The following is a 16831-nucleotide window of genomic DNA, read 5'->3' as shown; positions in this document are numbered from 1 at the left end:
GTAAAAACAACATCAATGTCAACAAGGTACGTGACAGCTGTCAGTTCGTAAAATGATCTATTTAACGCTAGGTCACAAAATATTGTTAGTGATCTACTATGCACTGCCTCGCTGAGTAATGAAAGCTAGCCAAACAATGCACAAGATTTTTTTTTCTCTTATAGTAATTACGGAAATTGAAACAACATAACATGGTGATTTTGCTTCATTGATTAATAGTGGAGATCTATAATCTCCCATCTAGAGTACAGAGACAACAAGTAAACGAAATCGAAAAAAAAAACCAAGAGAAATGAAAGAGTCCTTTTGAAATGTTTCCAGAGTTTCAACAATGTTTATTTTTTTATTTATTTGTTCTATGTCTTCGAAAATTTCGTACAGACTGTTGCTTAAAATAAATGCCTTATTCTATTAACAAAAACATCTCTACTAATACAAAAATCGAAATAGTCGTAAACAGCGTTAAAAGCACGAATGCCAAAAAGTTGGAGCCAAAGTGCATCATGGTATCGAAGAGTACGAAATGGGACGAGGATGTTGATGCTTTGCAGTAAAGCTTGAAAATTCATACGGCAAGTGAGAATGTCAAAAACGAACATTCGCTGTAGCTTAAGCCGTCTGTCGGACAAAGTTTGCAAGCCAATCAAAAGGCAGCGTGACGGGTACGGTGGCAAATCTGTAGGGTTGGCCCATGGAATCTGACGAAACGCGAATCTTGTGAAATGCTTCAACGCTAATAATTTTAAATTAGCAGTTATCTAAAGGCAACTGTAGCTCCAAATCGCTACAATGACAGTTGGTATATGGGCAAACCACATACATAAGACATACGTAACACTCAGGAAGAAATCTTCCAAAAAAGTTGGTACTAAATGAACTACTCGAATGGTGCCACACCCTGAATAAAATCACTATTTGAGTTGTTTTTGAAGGCAGTGTACCTGCGCAGCCCTACATTTGTCTCGTTTCTACTCGAAAAATGCTGCATTGATTTTGTAAATAACTTTTTGACAGTTCCTTTTAGGTTTTCTTTGGAGCTCGATAAGGCCGAGAAAAAGAAATTTCATTTTGTTCATTATTTATCGAGCAGTTTGACAGGGCGAGATACGGAGTACTATGGGGCAACGTGTACCAGGAAAAAACGCCAGTGTTATGTATGCCTTATGTATGTGGGCGAACTGTTATTGTAGCGATTTCGAGCAGATTTTGAGCAGTTTTAATTCGTGATTTAAAAATTGAAGGAAAACGATAGAAAATTTTTGAAAATCACATTTTGCTAAGAAAATGGAGCTCTTTCAGATGACATTAAAAAACTGATATAGCTTAACAACCCAATTTTATCAGCAATAGAGCTTTATGGCAACTCAGTCACGCACACTAAATGCGGGTTGTTTGCCTCATAAATAACTCTTGCTTAATTCTACCGGGGTTAAGAAAGTCGAAATTTGCAGTTTTTTTTTAGTTGCTCGGCACTGGAAATAATAAACTCATTTTGTAAGATACAATCCGTAAACCAATCACACAACCCGCGCAGGAATAAATTAACTTTCAAGTCAGCGGAAGAAAATAAAAATTTCGCAGTCAATGCAGGTATTTTGGTAGCACTTTGTTGGCCTCATTTTCCACCCGACTTACACCGTGTAAATAGGGATACCATCCGTCGTGATTTAGCAGGACATGTCCTGATTTTGAGGCCCGCTTGGAGCGTCCTGATTTATTTTTCATATTTTCGCATTTTTCTGAATGATGCCGGATATTCAGATATGTTGAGATTGTTTATTTGTTTATTTGTAAAAATTACATCAACAGGCCTTGTGGCCCAAATGATTGTACTATGCTAAATATTACGTGCTAAAGTCAGAAAGCGGGTCTTCAGCATCTCGCGGCTGGTGTCGAAATCGAAGCTTGTAGCGAAACGATGAAAATGACGTTGGAGACCGGTTATCGTGCTGAAGCTACTGTAGTTTGTTCGCCTATTCTGAACGTGAAGGAAGAGGCTATTTCACAACATGCGTGGTCTAACGTAAATATTGAGTTGCTCGGGTGTTCAATACTTTTTTCTGGACTCCGGGAGGAAGGCGACTCTTTTCGAACGTAGGTATTTTTTCTTTGGTTGAATCTTGACGGGAGAAATTGTCTAGTCGTTGGAACCGTTAAACATCTGTCAATTGTTAAATATAATTTCAAACAGTTTACGTGTGCTACATTCTAAAGTATCTACTAACGCCTGATAAATCAAAGTTGCAGAATTGAATCGTCCGAGAAATACATTAAATAACTAAATGAGTGTTTTTGCGTATGTAGTAGTGCAAATATCAGATAACGTGGGTTATTTATTGATATCTCAAAAAAATAGCTTAGATCAAATTTGTGCCGCAAAAAATAAGTCCTGATTTTCAACTTTTGTTTATTGATATCTCAAAAAACTAGGTTAGATCAAATTTGTGCCGCAAAGAAAGTCCTGATTTTTAACTCCGACCAAATGGTAACCCTACGTGTAAAGTGCACCAATACATGCACGATTGAAAAGGTCTACAGAGTTCTCCAAGCGAAAACACACGAACACTACGACACGGCTCGCTTTACACTGTATATTGAAATTTGTGAGAGTGTGAATCGAACTCTTTAGTTTATTATTCTCTCTTTTAGATGACTGTTCTCACAGGTGACAAAAAATTCTTACAGCTAACAAAGAAAAATCGAATACATCGCTCTAATACAAACGCGCCTGGAGAACTCTATAGAGTTCTCCGAGCAAGGTCTCACGAACATTAGCACCATTGCAATCTAAGATAGTGTGCGTAGAATTCATCTCTGTTTATTTATTTTTTGTTCGAGATTCTTACAGCTAACAAAAAATTCTTACATCTAACAAAGAAAACTATCTCACTAACACTAATGCATCACACCAATACAGAATCAAATGGAGCACACTTAGATTTTATTGCCGAGAACTCAACAGCTGATAAATTCAGCGAAATGTTCTACAAGTTTTCGGCAGAATTATCAAGAACTTCGGCAAACGAAATTTAATACCTGCTGGTTTACGGTAGATCGATATATTTGCTAAATGTTCGTCGAAATATATTGCTGACATTTGTTAGAAATTTCGCCGAGCTTCATCAGCTGTTGGGAAGTTTGCCGAGATAAATTAATAGCGAATTTCTTTATTCCACCAGCGCACTTCGTTTTGACCGGAAGCGCACTAACTGCTGTCAAAACCCTTCTTTATTCGCTCGATTTTGACCCAGTTTTGACCTGCCGTGCTGCCCGAAGCGCACTGTAAAATTTGTCAGCTTCAACCCACCACCGCACGTGCTATGTTCGTGAACAATTATTTGGCATCTCTTTCTTACTTGCGTCTTAAATGGCGATGACGTTTCATTATTCCTCGACAGTTTTGCCCGCACACAGTGGAATAAAGAAATTTGCTATAAGTGTGATAATCAGCAATGAGCATAAAAGAGAGGTGAGGAGGAAACCTACTAACATTTGCACGCGCCCCTCTGCTCGCCCCCCTCCACCCAAAGTTGATGCCAAATAGTGACGTAGCTATTTGGGTTCACCATTGAGTTCGTCTAGTTGTTTACATTTGAATCATTTACTAATACTAGAAAAATGCACCCTCCTCCTCACCGCTCTTTTATTCTTATTGGGTAATCAGTGAGGTTGAGTGACAACCCTATTGAAAAGTATCGAACGTGATTTGTAAATGATGCCTTACTTTTTGTTCGATTTCGGTGACGGTGTCGGTTGCTGTCAACGAGCATTAGTTCTTTGGTAGGAGCTCACCTACTAATATTTTCGTAGCAGCATTCTTGCACACTTTTATGGTATTTATTCAACTTTTTCCTTTGTGTTATTAATATTCATGAGAATTTTATTTCGGGTGAAATTCGTTTTTTATTAAGAAAAAATCTAGAACAGTACAATTTCCTTCATGTCAGTTATGGAGCAAAGTTAAAAGTAGTTTTTTAGTGTTGAGTGCAAATGGTGATAATGCTGGGAATCCCGAAGCAAATTGATTGGTAGGAGTTGATCCAGTGTGACTCACATGAGTAATCAAGCTTAATTAGATGCCAATAAAATCCATTTCAATACCTTAAGCAAATCTCAGCTCTGATTCACCAGTAGCTTGCATTTGATAAAAGACCGATCAACATGCTAAAAACAAAAACACAACAACAAAAAAATATTCTCAATACGATTATTTGTGTTCTACCTGATAATAGGCCAATCACTTCTCTACAGTTAGTTGAAGATTACGAAAAGTGTCCAAAAAACTTTCAAGTTATAAATAAAACCTATGACCAAGATCAGGATGCTGATCTGTGGCGAGAGAATATTTTGTTTGGGAAGAAAACAGCTCGCTATTTATGCCAATCCAAGACGGAAGGACTGCCGGACTACATACTTGAAACGCTAAGGGTAATTGGTGACAAAGAAGCCTTACCAGAAGGATTCTCCCAGCTTACCAGAACGGCTGACACTGAGCAAAAAGCCTGGCGCAAAAAACAGCTTGTTTATCGACTGGCAAAGAAAGGTGTTGCCAAGCAGGCCATTACTGATATCATACTATGCTCTAGATTGCGACAGGCTCCCGAAGGGTTTACATTAGCTGGGTAAGCGCACTCATGTTTTTGTCCATTTTATTCCTTTAACATAAAAATTTATACAAATATCTGATTTAGGTTTTATTTATCAAGTAAATTAGCAACGAAATATTTGAAAAAAAAAAAACAGTATTAAAACGCTCATCCATCGACTTAGAGTAACAAGCACTATGTTCGAATACCCAAAATTGATAGCACCATATTTTGAGCCCGTTACCACAATTAAAAAAATATAACCTGCGAAATTGGAATGTGTATCAAAATTAAAAATCTGTATTCAATACTATTTTTTATTGGAAAATGTGAGAAATCTGAAATTTCCAATATAATTCTATTTCAGTGACATCAATGGTATATTAATTTGCTACAAAACAACATTAATAGCTCATCGTGCACCACCAGGTGTGCCTTCAAGACAGAGTATTTCGGATCTCGAAAAAACCATAGAAGATTTGAAAATTCAAGCCAGTCAGGAAAAAGCGCTTTATCCGGTATGTCTTATTTATATATAGTTTTATTCCTTTATTAGTTAGTTAATTTTTGTTCTTTGTTTTGTTTAAGGTGCCATCCGAAATTCTCGATCATGATTATGAACAGTTACTGCCATCATATCAATTGTCACCGAAGCGGCCTGCCCCAAAACCGCCAGCTTATTCCACAGGAACTCTAAATATTCACGCTGAAATGGAAGAAGTGCCATTTGTACTAAATCCTGCTTTGTGCAGGTACTCTACTGAGGTGAGTGCTACTCTACTGTGGTTAATGTCTGGCGGTGTATCGATTAATGTACTCTACATTTTTAGATCCCTCCCTTGCATGTTGTCAGTGATACCAAACTAGAGTACGATTTTCATCTGGAACGGCAAATTCTCTGCACAACCAAGACAACGAATGCTCATAATACTAACCCGTTCTTCCATTAGCTAATGGCTGTGCGTACACTTTGGCCAAGGAATGTGAACGTTAGTATGCTCATCTAATGTTTAAAAAAAGTATTTTTGAAATCCTGCCCACTTAATCCGACGAACTTCCATTCATGTTGTCCCAATCTGTATGGTTAGATTATCAGTTTTTTGCTGCAAATAGTATGTAGTGATCTGAAACTATGCGTCTTCCGGTAAAGGGTATAATCTTGTTGTTATCACTTATACGAAAGGCGCATAACAATAAAATATATCTGTTTTTCTAAGGGAGGTTAACATTTGTTTAAAAATAAAAGTATCACTAAACTGATAAAGCAATCAGCAAGTAGTAGTAATAGCGATGTTAGACCTTAATTTTCTTTGCAGACTGACTGTATTAACTCGACACAGTAACCATAAAGAATTGATATACAGATAGCGAATAGGATCTCATAGAGTTGCCCGGTTCTCCAAAAATAAAACTGAATAAAAATTAGAAATTTCAGTTTCATACTTAGTATTGAAACCAAATCGAACGTGTCCTTCGCTTTATTCTTTAATAAGTAGGTACTAAAATAGCATGAATGTATTTGGGGGAGGTACAGTGATAGACAAGAACAAACTATCTTTATTTCAACCGAACAGAAGCAAACACAAGTAGGCTTTTGCTTCTAATATGCAGTCAGTTGGTTCTTTCAATAAATCAAAATAATAAAAAACTCAAAAAAAAAAAACTTAAAAAATGTCAATTGCTGGTTAAGGGTTTTTCCATTATTAGAGTTACCGTTTTGTATTTTAAAAATGGCAATGCACCAACCTGGAACCATTTACATTGTTTGAGTGTGTTTTGAATATCCAGTTTGTTCAATTCTATTTCAACAAATCTAGACATGATAGCATGTCAACCTGTTTCGTTTTCATTTTATTCTTTTTATCAAGCATGTATTAATTGTTCTCTATAATATAATGAAGAGCTTCGAAGGTAACAGTTGGAACTGCTTATACGTTGTTTTGTATAACATATAAATATTCTGCAGCAGAAATATTCTACCTAGCTCTAGCCATACCATGAAAACATTGAACAATTGAGAATAAAAAAAAAACGTTGAAGATAGTATACCCATTTCAGTCGCCAAACACACATAGGTACATGCATTTCTGTGTAACGAAACTAGCTGTGCATACATATTTTGCGTTGGGATCAACATGTCATTTTTCAAAAGATTGAAAACAAAATTATCAGGTATACTAAGGTGACGCCAACGTTGATTAACGTGTAAACCAAACAGAATCCCAGCAATTGAGTATTAGTCATTAATTGGTAGTTAATGCATTTCATCGATTTATCATCAATTTACACTGTTTATTTGTATACTATTATATTGGATTTATTATAAGGTATATATCATAAAATATCTATTGAAACAAATGAAAAACTCATTTTTTTATGTTATGATGACAACAACAAAATAAAAATTTCGATCGCCAATAACATGTCATTTTTATCCCTCCGGCTTAACTGATATTTTGATTGCTATACCAAAAGTGACAAATTTCACAAAACTTTATTTTTTGACACGAAACTACGCCTCTTTTTGTCATACTGGCTAACAATATGCGATGACGAAAAATAAATGCAGGTGAGTGGCCGATTTCAAATTTTCTTAGCGTTTATAGAACTGTACGGAATGCAGTATAAGTTAATCCGTTAAGGATTTGTAATGACGACGATTCCCAGGATTATGTATTTCCATGAACTATTTCGTTTACTCATTCAGATAAAAAAACCGTTTCGTTTCGAGTTCTCGAAATTTATCTCGAGAACGAACCAATTAACTTAGCGAGAACCAAATTGAGATTGGGCAAATTATTCGCCTGACCAGTTTTGGTATTGCACGTTTAAGTAGACTTGTTCGTGACTCAGCTGGCACCAGCTCGCGTTTCGTAATACAACATTTTGCTTGCCTCTTCAGTAATTGGAGGCGAGGCGAGCCTCGTCTTCTGTAATAGGCTGCTATCTATTCCGACACCAGAACGGCACAGACTTTGTATGCGTAGTATATATTTCCATTGAAGTAGTTAAAAGAGACCGCGTAAAAAAGACGGACTAGAACCAGCAAACCGTGTGACGCGCTGGAAAATTTTCCTCGTATCCTGTACCATAGATTTGGGTCGTTACAGGAAGCCTTTGTTGGTGAATACCGCAGTGCGGTTTGGAGGTGGATTCAAAATCGTTAAAAATCTATCCACGTGGTATGTGGATGGCCCCTTTCGTGAAAATAAAGCGTTTGAGAAAACACGTGTAGGCCAGCTCAAGAAGTCGGGAACACTCGGGCCGGTGTTTGCCGAAGCTGCCGAGGGGCAGCTTCACTATGGGTTTTAGTTTTGTATAAACGATAAAGGGTTACGAACATGCCCCGTGGCAAAGCTCAAAACAAGCTTGTGCGAAGCTGGTGTGGAGGGTTTGGATATGCCTGGTAACAGTGGCGTAGCGTGACCGGGTGACACCCGGGGCGGAAAAGTTTTGTGTCACCCCTTTCTCTCTCTCCCCTACAGGTTGCAGTGAAACCATATTGTTATCTAAAATTGTGAGAGTTAGCACGTTCGTTTTCAATTGTACTAAATCTGCCTATTTTTGAAAAAATTGTTGATATTATACTCTTAAAAGCAAATTTATATAATTTTCAAACGTTTCACTGCGACTTCCACCTAATTGATAGTTAATCTCACGAATATCACCATTTTGAAGGTGACAAATATGAAAAATTTTCCTCATGTGTGTCACCCCTTAGAGGGTGACACCCGGGGTGGACCGCCCCCGCCGCCCCCACCACGTTACGCCAGTGCCTGGTAAGGTTACAGCGAGCTGGCCACATAACACGTATGACGGATGAGCGACCGGCAAAGATAATACTTAGTAGAGACCAGGATAGAGGCCGACGACTTCGAGGTAGATCATTTTTTTCCCTTGTAGAAGACTGAACCACTGCGACCATTGCTTGATCTATTGTGGTAGATCATACACGCGTTGGATGTGTGCTGTCTAGAGCTCGACGGGCGTAAGGGGCGACTAGACCCGAAAGTAAACGTAAGTGAGTATATTCCCATTGGCTCAAATACCAGAAAAGGAAATAAGCTAAAAGAAAAGTTAATTTTACAATAAATCTTTTTTTTTATTTATTTATTTTTATTTTATCCATAGCACAGACAAACAGACGTGCCTCTTCGAACAAAGATCCTGAAAAATCTTCGTCCTCATTCGAAACGTTACACTCATGCGCCACCATGTGATCTTATCGCCTACTAACTTATTCTCGTAGAACGGTCTTTGTCTTTGCTAATGGGTGTGCACGCTTGCTTAACCCTATTCCCGCGGAGAGAAATCAGTTTTTACATCGAGAAATAACATTTAAACTCTTATTATTCAGCAACCGCATGCATCATTAAAATCAATCTGTTCTCTAGCTGCTTAGAATACTTTCTTCGTTAGAAATTTCAAGTATAGTTGTTAAACTGTTATCAAAGTTTATATGTCAGGTGATGCCATATGGCATTACCCGCGGGAAATGGGTTAAGTCAACACAAGCGGCAACCAATTTATGTGAAATATTTCTACAGTCTTTCGTAGTAACACTGGCGTAGCGTGGTGGGGGCGGTCCGCCCCGGGTGTCACCCTCTAAGGGGTGACACCCATGAGGAAAATTTTTCATATTCGTCACCTTCAAAATGGTTATATTCGTGAGATTAACTATCAATTAGGTGGAAGTCGCAGTGAAACGTTTGAAAATTATATAAATTTGCTTTTAAGAGTATAATATCAACAATTTTTTCAAAAATGGGCAGATTTAGTACAATTGAGAACGAACGTGCTAACTCTCACAATTTTAGATAACAAAATGTTTTCACTGCAACCTGGAGGGGGTGACACCCAGAGAGAGAAAGGGGTGACACCAAACTTTTCTGCCCCGGGTATCACCCGGTCACGCTACGCCACTGCGTAGTAAGGACTTGAAATCGATTTGTTCGGTACAAGCATGCTGTTTCCCTAATTCAATTGGGTTGTTTAGCTATTCACAGATTTCTGAATTCTATATATCGGTAAAAAAAATGTAATTTTCTTACCAAAACGTGATTTTTTTAAATTTTATATCGTTTTCCTTAGCTTTTTTAATGAAGAATAAAAATCGCTCTAAATCGCTTGAATGTTGGTACAGTTGGTACATGGGTGAACTGTCATTGTAGCCATTTCGAGCAGAATTCGAGCAATTTAAATTCGTGATTTGAAAATCACATTTGGCTTAAAAAATGCAGCTCTTTCAGATGGTATAAAAACTGGTATAGCTAAACAACCCAATTACATGTCACAGGGAGAGAATGGTATGTTAAGTTTTCGATCCTGCGTGCTGATCTTACTAACTCCCGTTTTAAATCACCGTGTTACTGAAAAGCTTGTTCCGCGGCTGGATATATATTGCGGTAACCTGTAGCGTCTCGGTGCAAATCAAATTCCCTTCCGGTATATCGTTCATAAGTTCACATTCAGAAATCTTAAACCATAAGAAGAGTTAACACTCTCCCGCTCACAAGGTTTATCATTGAAATTTATAGTTTCACGAGAAAAATTCAAACTGAACACTTCGTAGACTAACTAAAATTACTGTCAACTGTAGTAATTAAAAAAAAAGCCCAGTGATGCTCTGAGACAGCATAAAAAAGTTTAGGGAACAAGCGTAAGCACAACAAACTATTTTATGTCAAGAAATGATGATTATAATTCTTGGTGCTTTAGAGTCACCATGAGCGGGAAAGGGTTAATTAAAAGTGACTAGACGGACTTCGACGTTTCGCGGGACAATCCCGCGTTTGAACAAATTGTCCCGCTGAGAAATACGTACCGCGAAATGTCCCACGATCATCAACAGTGTCCCGCTCGCCTTTGAAATGTCCCGCGGTTTCAACAAAATTATACCAATGGATGTCACATTCTTTTCACTGGGACATCGTGCCTCTCTGACAAGTCTCATTCTACTCATTAATGTGCCTCTTTACGTCTATAACCGCCAAATAAAAGGAACATAAGTGAAGAAGGAACCTGAATATTCAGTGATCAAACGAACCCTCGACAGGGACCCAAGTAACCAGTAAGCACTAAATCATTGCCCTACAACAATACTATATTTGATTACAGAATTCTGGGTAAGAACTTATTCTGACCTGAATGCTTGTATATATCTGATACAATGTTAAAAGGCGAAATAGCGAGCTGATAAAGTGCTGCAGGTGGCAACCATTGATATGCATCACTAATGCTGATTTGGAGCACACATGAGATTTCTCTTTTCTGACATGTGAGTTAAATAAACCAACGAAAAAAAATAGAATCTTAATTATTTGGTGTCTGGAACGAATGCAAAAAATATTCAGAAGTAATGGATATGGTTTATTTTGTGCATGTGTTCTTCCTCAACATCGTTTGTAATTCAACAGGAACTTTTTTTTCATCTTCTGATATTGACGGTTCGAAGACCACGAGCCCAGGAGATGTAGATCCTGGATCCAATTCACTAGTTTGCAATTGTTTTGTATTGGGTATTTCGGAAAGTTTCATGTTTTTATATGCCCGAACTTTGCGTCGAAAATTCCCACTCCTTAAAGTTTTTCCCATTTACGTGGAGTATCCATGTTCCGTCTATTTTTAATTGACCACTCGATATCGCTCGTTATTGGCAATTACGAAAAAATGTAATGCGTCTTCTATATGCATTAGGGTGTCCCAAAAAAAATCGATGTTGAAAAAGTCAAGGTGCTCAGTCCTAAATTGAAAGATAATGTTATTTATAGCATTTTTGTAGAACATTTCAACTTTCTAAAAAATTGTTTTCAGGTTGCCCAAACGTGATTTATGAAAAAATGACTTTTTTCAGCTACAAACCCACTCTTTTGCACTTTTTTCAATTCTGTTCGATTCCTAAATTTTTCCATATATTTTTTCATTTTTGTGGGGTGTTTTTGAATATTTTGCATGGTTTGGTTCAGCATTTCATTCAGTTTTATGACTCCCAGTGCCTATTAAACATCACAAAAAAAAAAATAATTTTTCCAATAATTTTTAGATAAAACCCTACAAAACACAAATAAAAAAATTGTTATCAAGAACTGAAATTTTCATTGCGAAGCGGGATTTACGACGAAAGTTTACATGCAAAAAGATACTTGATATCTTATCAGGGAGCTGAGTTATTGGCATTTTTATATGTGATGGAAAACTATGCATTTTAACAAATATGTTGAATAACTGTTTTATTTTGGGAGATAAAAAACAACAATGTTTAGAAAACAAATGCATTTTCAGATGGCTGATAACTTAGTAGAAGGTTTAAAAATTCGGAAAAATTTGTGAAAAAAGTTAGAACGGAAATTGTGATTTTTAGTGCCTTCTATTTGAAAACTCAATGGTGCTCGTAATATATAAGAGATAGAAACATGATGTCTTCGGTAAAGTTTCTTGTTTTAATATAACCTAAAACTTTGTCGAAGACACCGTGCGTCTATCTTATTTTGATTAAAAAGTAAATTTTTTATCTCATTCATAGGTGGATTGATCACCCATCTTTCTTCATTAAAAGATGCATTTTTAAATATCCTGAAACTCCTCCGAACATACCTTATGGCTATAATCATCATTTGAATCACAATTTAGCATGGGCGCAACTACGGGGGGGCTGTTTAGCCCCCCCTAGAATTTTACAGAGAATGATTGTATTCAATATAAATACATTCCATACTACTTATCAGAGCATCAAAATCAACACAAATTGAGATGTCGTCATTCATTGGCTAAGAACTAGTTCTGCACCCAGGATCGTTTCTCAAGCCTTGCTCTCTTACTCACCTTACCAGTCAGACAAGAGCTGTAGTAACTCGTGCTGTATCAAGAAGTTGTCGCCATTTTACTCGGTTTTGGGCTGTGTTTCACCAGTTCCTACGCCCCTTACTTTCTGTTGCCGGTAGGGTTTGCTGAAGAGAAGTGATTTCACAGGGTTGTCGTCCGGCATCCTTACGACGTGACCGGCCCACCGCAACCTATTGTCTCTCGCCAGGTGCGCAATGGGGTTCTCTTCAAGCAGCGCTTGTAGCTAATGGTTCATGCGCTGTCGCCGTTATCCGTCGTCCGTTTGTACTCCACCGTAGATAGTCCACAGCACCTTCCGTTCGAAAACACCAAGAGGACTTCCGTAGAGAACTACCGGTTATATTAGAGTTTTGTAGTTTTTTGTATTGAAGTAGTCATGTCCGATCAGCACTGTGATTGGTGCGTACGTATGTAATGTCTGTGAAGAACGGGCCGTCGATGAGAACGTGGTCAATTGTTTTGCTGTACGTTGGTCGAGGAAAGAAGGGACTTTGGACTGCCAGCCCGTGGGAAGCTGCGAAGTTGGTGCATAGCTGGCCGTTGTCGTTCGTTACGGTGTACAGGCTGTGCGGGCCGATCACCGACTTATATAAGTTTTTCCTTCTGTTCATGTCCCCAATGACGATCTTGATGTCTCTATGCGAGCAGCTATCGTAAAGTTTCTCCAGCTGTGCGTAGAACGTTTCTTTTTCTGCATCAGGTCTTCCTTCGTGAGGGCAGTGCACATTGGGAATAGTGTAGTTGTAGAACCAGCCTTTTATTCTCAACAAACACAATCTGTCGCTGATTGCCTGCCACTTCATCACACGACTCTGCATCCTGCACAGCACTATAAAACCGCTACCAAGCTCATTGGTTGTGCCACCGCTTTGGTGGTACTGTGCCTTGCGGTCACAAATCCACCGTACCTTCTCTCCTTTCAGGTAAAGCTCCTGGAGCGCTGTTTGAGCCGCCCCTAGCCTGTGGGGTTCAGACAAGCTGCTCTCTAAGGAGAACAACTACCCCTTTCCTGTCAGCATACGACCAAGCTCCCACCGGTTCACCGGTTTTCTCTTGGTTGCTCGTATCACAGTCGGTAACACGTGTAGGTAGGAATAGGGCATTATGCCTTGAACCACACTGGGGTCTATTTTATTCCAGCTAGTACGGGTGTGCTGTTAAAAAGCACTGCCCAGCCATTTACCAAACCTGGCTCTCCTCAATATCAAATCAATGTTGCTGAAAGAGGTTGGCGTTGACGCTGTGTTCAAGATATTCAGTACATCTTCGGAGATTCTATCCCGAAGTGATTTTTTCTGCTGTTACGACACTATTTTAAGCGTTAATAAATAAGCATATTAAAACTCCTTTTTCCGTTTATTTTTAAATTTCATACATGAAAACTAGCCCCCCCCTAAAAATTTTCCTTAGTTGCGCCCATGCAATTTAGGAAATTATACGCACAAACGGTAAAATAAAATACTGTGCAATGGCATTTTTGTGCATTTTTGACAAAATGCATAGTTTTCCATCACATGTAAAAACGCCAATATCTCAGCCCCCCGATAAGATATCAAGGATCTTTTTTCATGTAAATTTTCGTCTCGAATCTCGCTTTGCAGAAAAAATTTTAGTTTTTGATCGAAAAAGTTTTGTATATGTGTTTTGAAGGGTTTTATCTGAAAATTATAAGAAAAATTCACATTTTTGTGGTGTTCAATGAGCTCTGTGAGTCAAATAATTGAATGCGATGCTGAACCAAACCATGCAAAATATTCAAAAACAATCCCACAAAAATAAAAAAAATATATGGAAAAATTTAGGAATCGAACAGAGTTGAAAAAAGTGCAAAAGAGTGGGTTTGTAGCTGAAAAAAATCATTTTTTCATAAATCACGTTTGAGCAACCTGAAAACAATTTTTTAGAAAGTCGAAATGTTCTACAAAAATGCTATAAATAACATTATCTTTTAATTTAGGGCTGAGCACCTTGACTTTTTCAACATCGATTTTTTTTTGGGACAGCCTAATATGCATTTAAAACGCTACATCGTAGTACTTACGGTAGCCCTTAAAGCGCATATTTTTCTCATCAGTAATGCTAGTTTAGCATAATGTCCAAAACATTAAAAACATGATATAAAGCTATTTGACATTAACAAGGCTTAATTAGTGCTAATAAAATGTTATCTCCTAATGCTTATGGTTACTGGATGATGCTACTTATACAGGCTATGTTCGATTGTGGCAACACGTCCAATTTTAAATTTTTTATGATGCCTACCGGACTAAAGAGACGATTCAATAGCCAATTATATAACCAATCCGAACAGTGTTGTCCGATGCCTACCGGACTGAAGCGAAAATTCAATTCAACGCTTCATCCAAGCGTGCCAAAAACGAAACGTGTTGTAAATTTGAATCGGCTTTTCAAACTATTCTTCGAACGCCCCCTCCTTTCCTCGACTTCTTCTCATCTTAGAAATAATTTGGTGCGATGCATTGGAGCTGTTACCCATGTTCACAAGATTTAGGGCGGTTTTCTACGTTATTTTTACCTTTCTCCTAGAAAGGTATAGCAGTCACTGGCAAAACCGAAGGTAAAAGTGGTCCAGAGAGTCAAAAGTTTTCACTCGACTCAGTTTGACGAGCTGAGCATTTTCTGTGTGTGTATGTGTGTGTGTATGTATGTGTGTGTATGTATGTGTGTGTATATATGTGTGTGTATGTATGGACAAATGTGTGTGTGTATGCTGGTTGTTGCCCCATAAGACCCTATTCATTTTTTTTGCAATCGGACTTTTACTTTGCCTGTTATGTTTAAAAATGTGAAATCCAGCTATGAAAAGAAACATAATGAAATATAAATATAACGTGTGATTCGACAAATAAGGCAGTGATATTTTCTTCGTGCAGTGTATGCCTTCGTATTTAGTTAAGGACTGATTTTATCAACTAGAATGTAAGTTCTTGGGTGAAAAGTAAGACCCAAGAACTTACATTCTAGTTAACTCTACACAATATGTATATAAATAGTATATAATGTTAGGTTACCATCATGAGTCTCCAAGCTGAGTTAACCAATCACGCATAACACTCATAGGTGTTGGTAAACTCCATAACGTACGCCCCTTCCGAACGCGCATCGCGACAATAGCGCGACAGTGATACGAAAAAGGTCGCTTTAAAAAAAAAAAAAAAACTAGGCCATCTGGCAACATTGTTGCGGTTCGAGTGGTTGCTTGTTCTTGACCTGCATTCTTTGCTAAGCGGAAAAGAAACAATCCCAAATGTAGAAAGTTGATATTTGATATTGAGAACACAACAAGGAACCAAGTGCTGTAAACACTTGACTTGTTGTGTTAATGGAAAATAAGGTCTAGCGGTTCTGTAAAATAAGATTTCACAGTCCGTAAATTAAGTACCAATCCTAAGTCCTATTAAATTTTACTGTATTCGGACTGTAACTTCGTCTGTAACGTATTAAAATGTGAAAATCATGATGCTTCATTATCGAAGAATCCACACAACCGAGGAACGGGCTAGTTAATGGTTAATTAATGTATTATAATGTTTGAACACATGGTTCAAAAGTTGTGAAAAGAAAGTCTTATTTGAAATAGAAAAAGAATCCTGCTCTGAATAATCGAATCTTAAATGATATTTAATCGAATGGTATATAATCGAGTCTAACATGTGAGTACAGTGACGTTTCGATTATACCACGATCAAAGAAAAAATTCGCGTCATATATTTGAAACGTATTTATTTCATGCTATCTGCATGTGTAAATGTGTTCATATGTGGTTGAATGTTATGTTTTAAATGTTCGGTATAGTTTCACCACAGACTAACAGACGTAACACTGAAACCTAGCTACAGAGCTACAAAAAACGTTCATTTCAAATTTTCAATCGAATAACAGTCAGAGCGCGAAAACGTCGTTTGGGGCGCTGTCATGCAATCTTATACATATTTTGTAGTTCCCCATTTGACACATGCAGTAACGCTGGCGCTGATGTCGAAATACATGACGCAGCGCGAACACGACAGCAGATGGTGCTAGTGTTACTAACGTAAAGTACTGGAATCATCCAAACGATGATTTTATTGAAAATTTTGTTGAACTTCGTTGATTCCTGGTATATTAGTTAACCAGTTAATATCGTAATTTAAGTTAAACCACTTTTATTACTGTTTGGAAAACGATAAATATATTTCTATTACTTATCGATAGTCAGTATAATTGGACTTATTCAAATAGCGATATATAATCTACTTAACAATTATCTATCTATCTGCTAAACTGGTTACACTGCCCGTGCAACTAAGTAGAACATTACAAATGAATCTATCTGACAACATGGTTGTTCTGTCACAGTTGATTCTGCTCTATTGCTATTGGTGGAACGACTGGAAAGAGAA

The 16831-nt window shown here is 37.6% G+C and overlaps 1 protein-coding gene across 1 annotated transcript; it reads left to right on the top strand.

Annotated features, from left to right (window-relative positions):
• Positions 1 to 3743: 3743 nt before the first annotated feature.
• Positions 3744 to 6951, top strand: LOC129721499 (multivesicular body subunit 12B). The gene is made up of 4 exons (XM_055674153.1): positions 3744 to 4622; positions 4954 to 5104; positions 5175 to 5351; positions 5417 to 6951. The coding sequence occupies exons 1-4, from the start codon at positions 4162 to 4164 to the stop codon at positions 5534 to 5536; spliced, it is 909 nt and encodes a 302-aa protein (XP_055530128.1). The 5' UTR covers positions 3744 to 4161; the 3' UTR covers positions 5537 to 6951.
• Positions 6952 to 16831: the final 9880 nt, after the last annotated feature.

Source organism: Wyeomyia smithii, chromosome 2, assembly GCF_029784165.1.
Source record: "Wyeomyia smithii strain HCP4-BCI-WySm-NY-G18 chromosome 2, ASM2978416v1, whole genome shotgun sequence".
Taxonomy (NCBI): Eukaryota; Metazoa; Arthropoda; class Insecta; order Diptera; family Culicidae; genus Wyeomyia; species Wyeomyia smithii.
The sequence above is the reverse complement of the archived record's forward strand: the minus strand, read 5'-3'. Positions and strand labels throughout refer to the sequence as shown.

Excerpts from the sequence above, each read along its gene's own strand:
- LOC129721499 (XM_055674153.1), top strand. The coding sequence starts at position 4,162 with ATGCTAAAAACAAAAACACAACAACAAAAAAATATTCTCAATACGATT. Across the intron at positions 4,623-4,953 it reads GAAGGGTTTACATTAGCTGG|TGACATCAATGGTATATTAA; the intron begins GTAAGCGCACTC and ends ATTCTATTTCAG. Across the intron at positions 5,105-5,174 it reads AGGAAAAAGCGCTTTATCCG|GTGCCATCCGAAATTCTCGA; the intron begins GTATGTCTTATT and ends GTTTTGTTTAAG.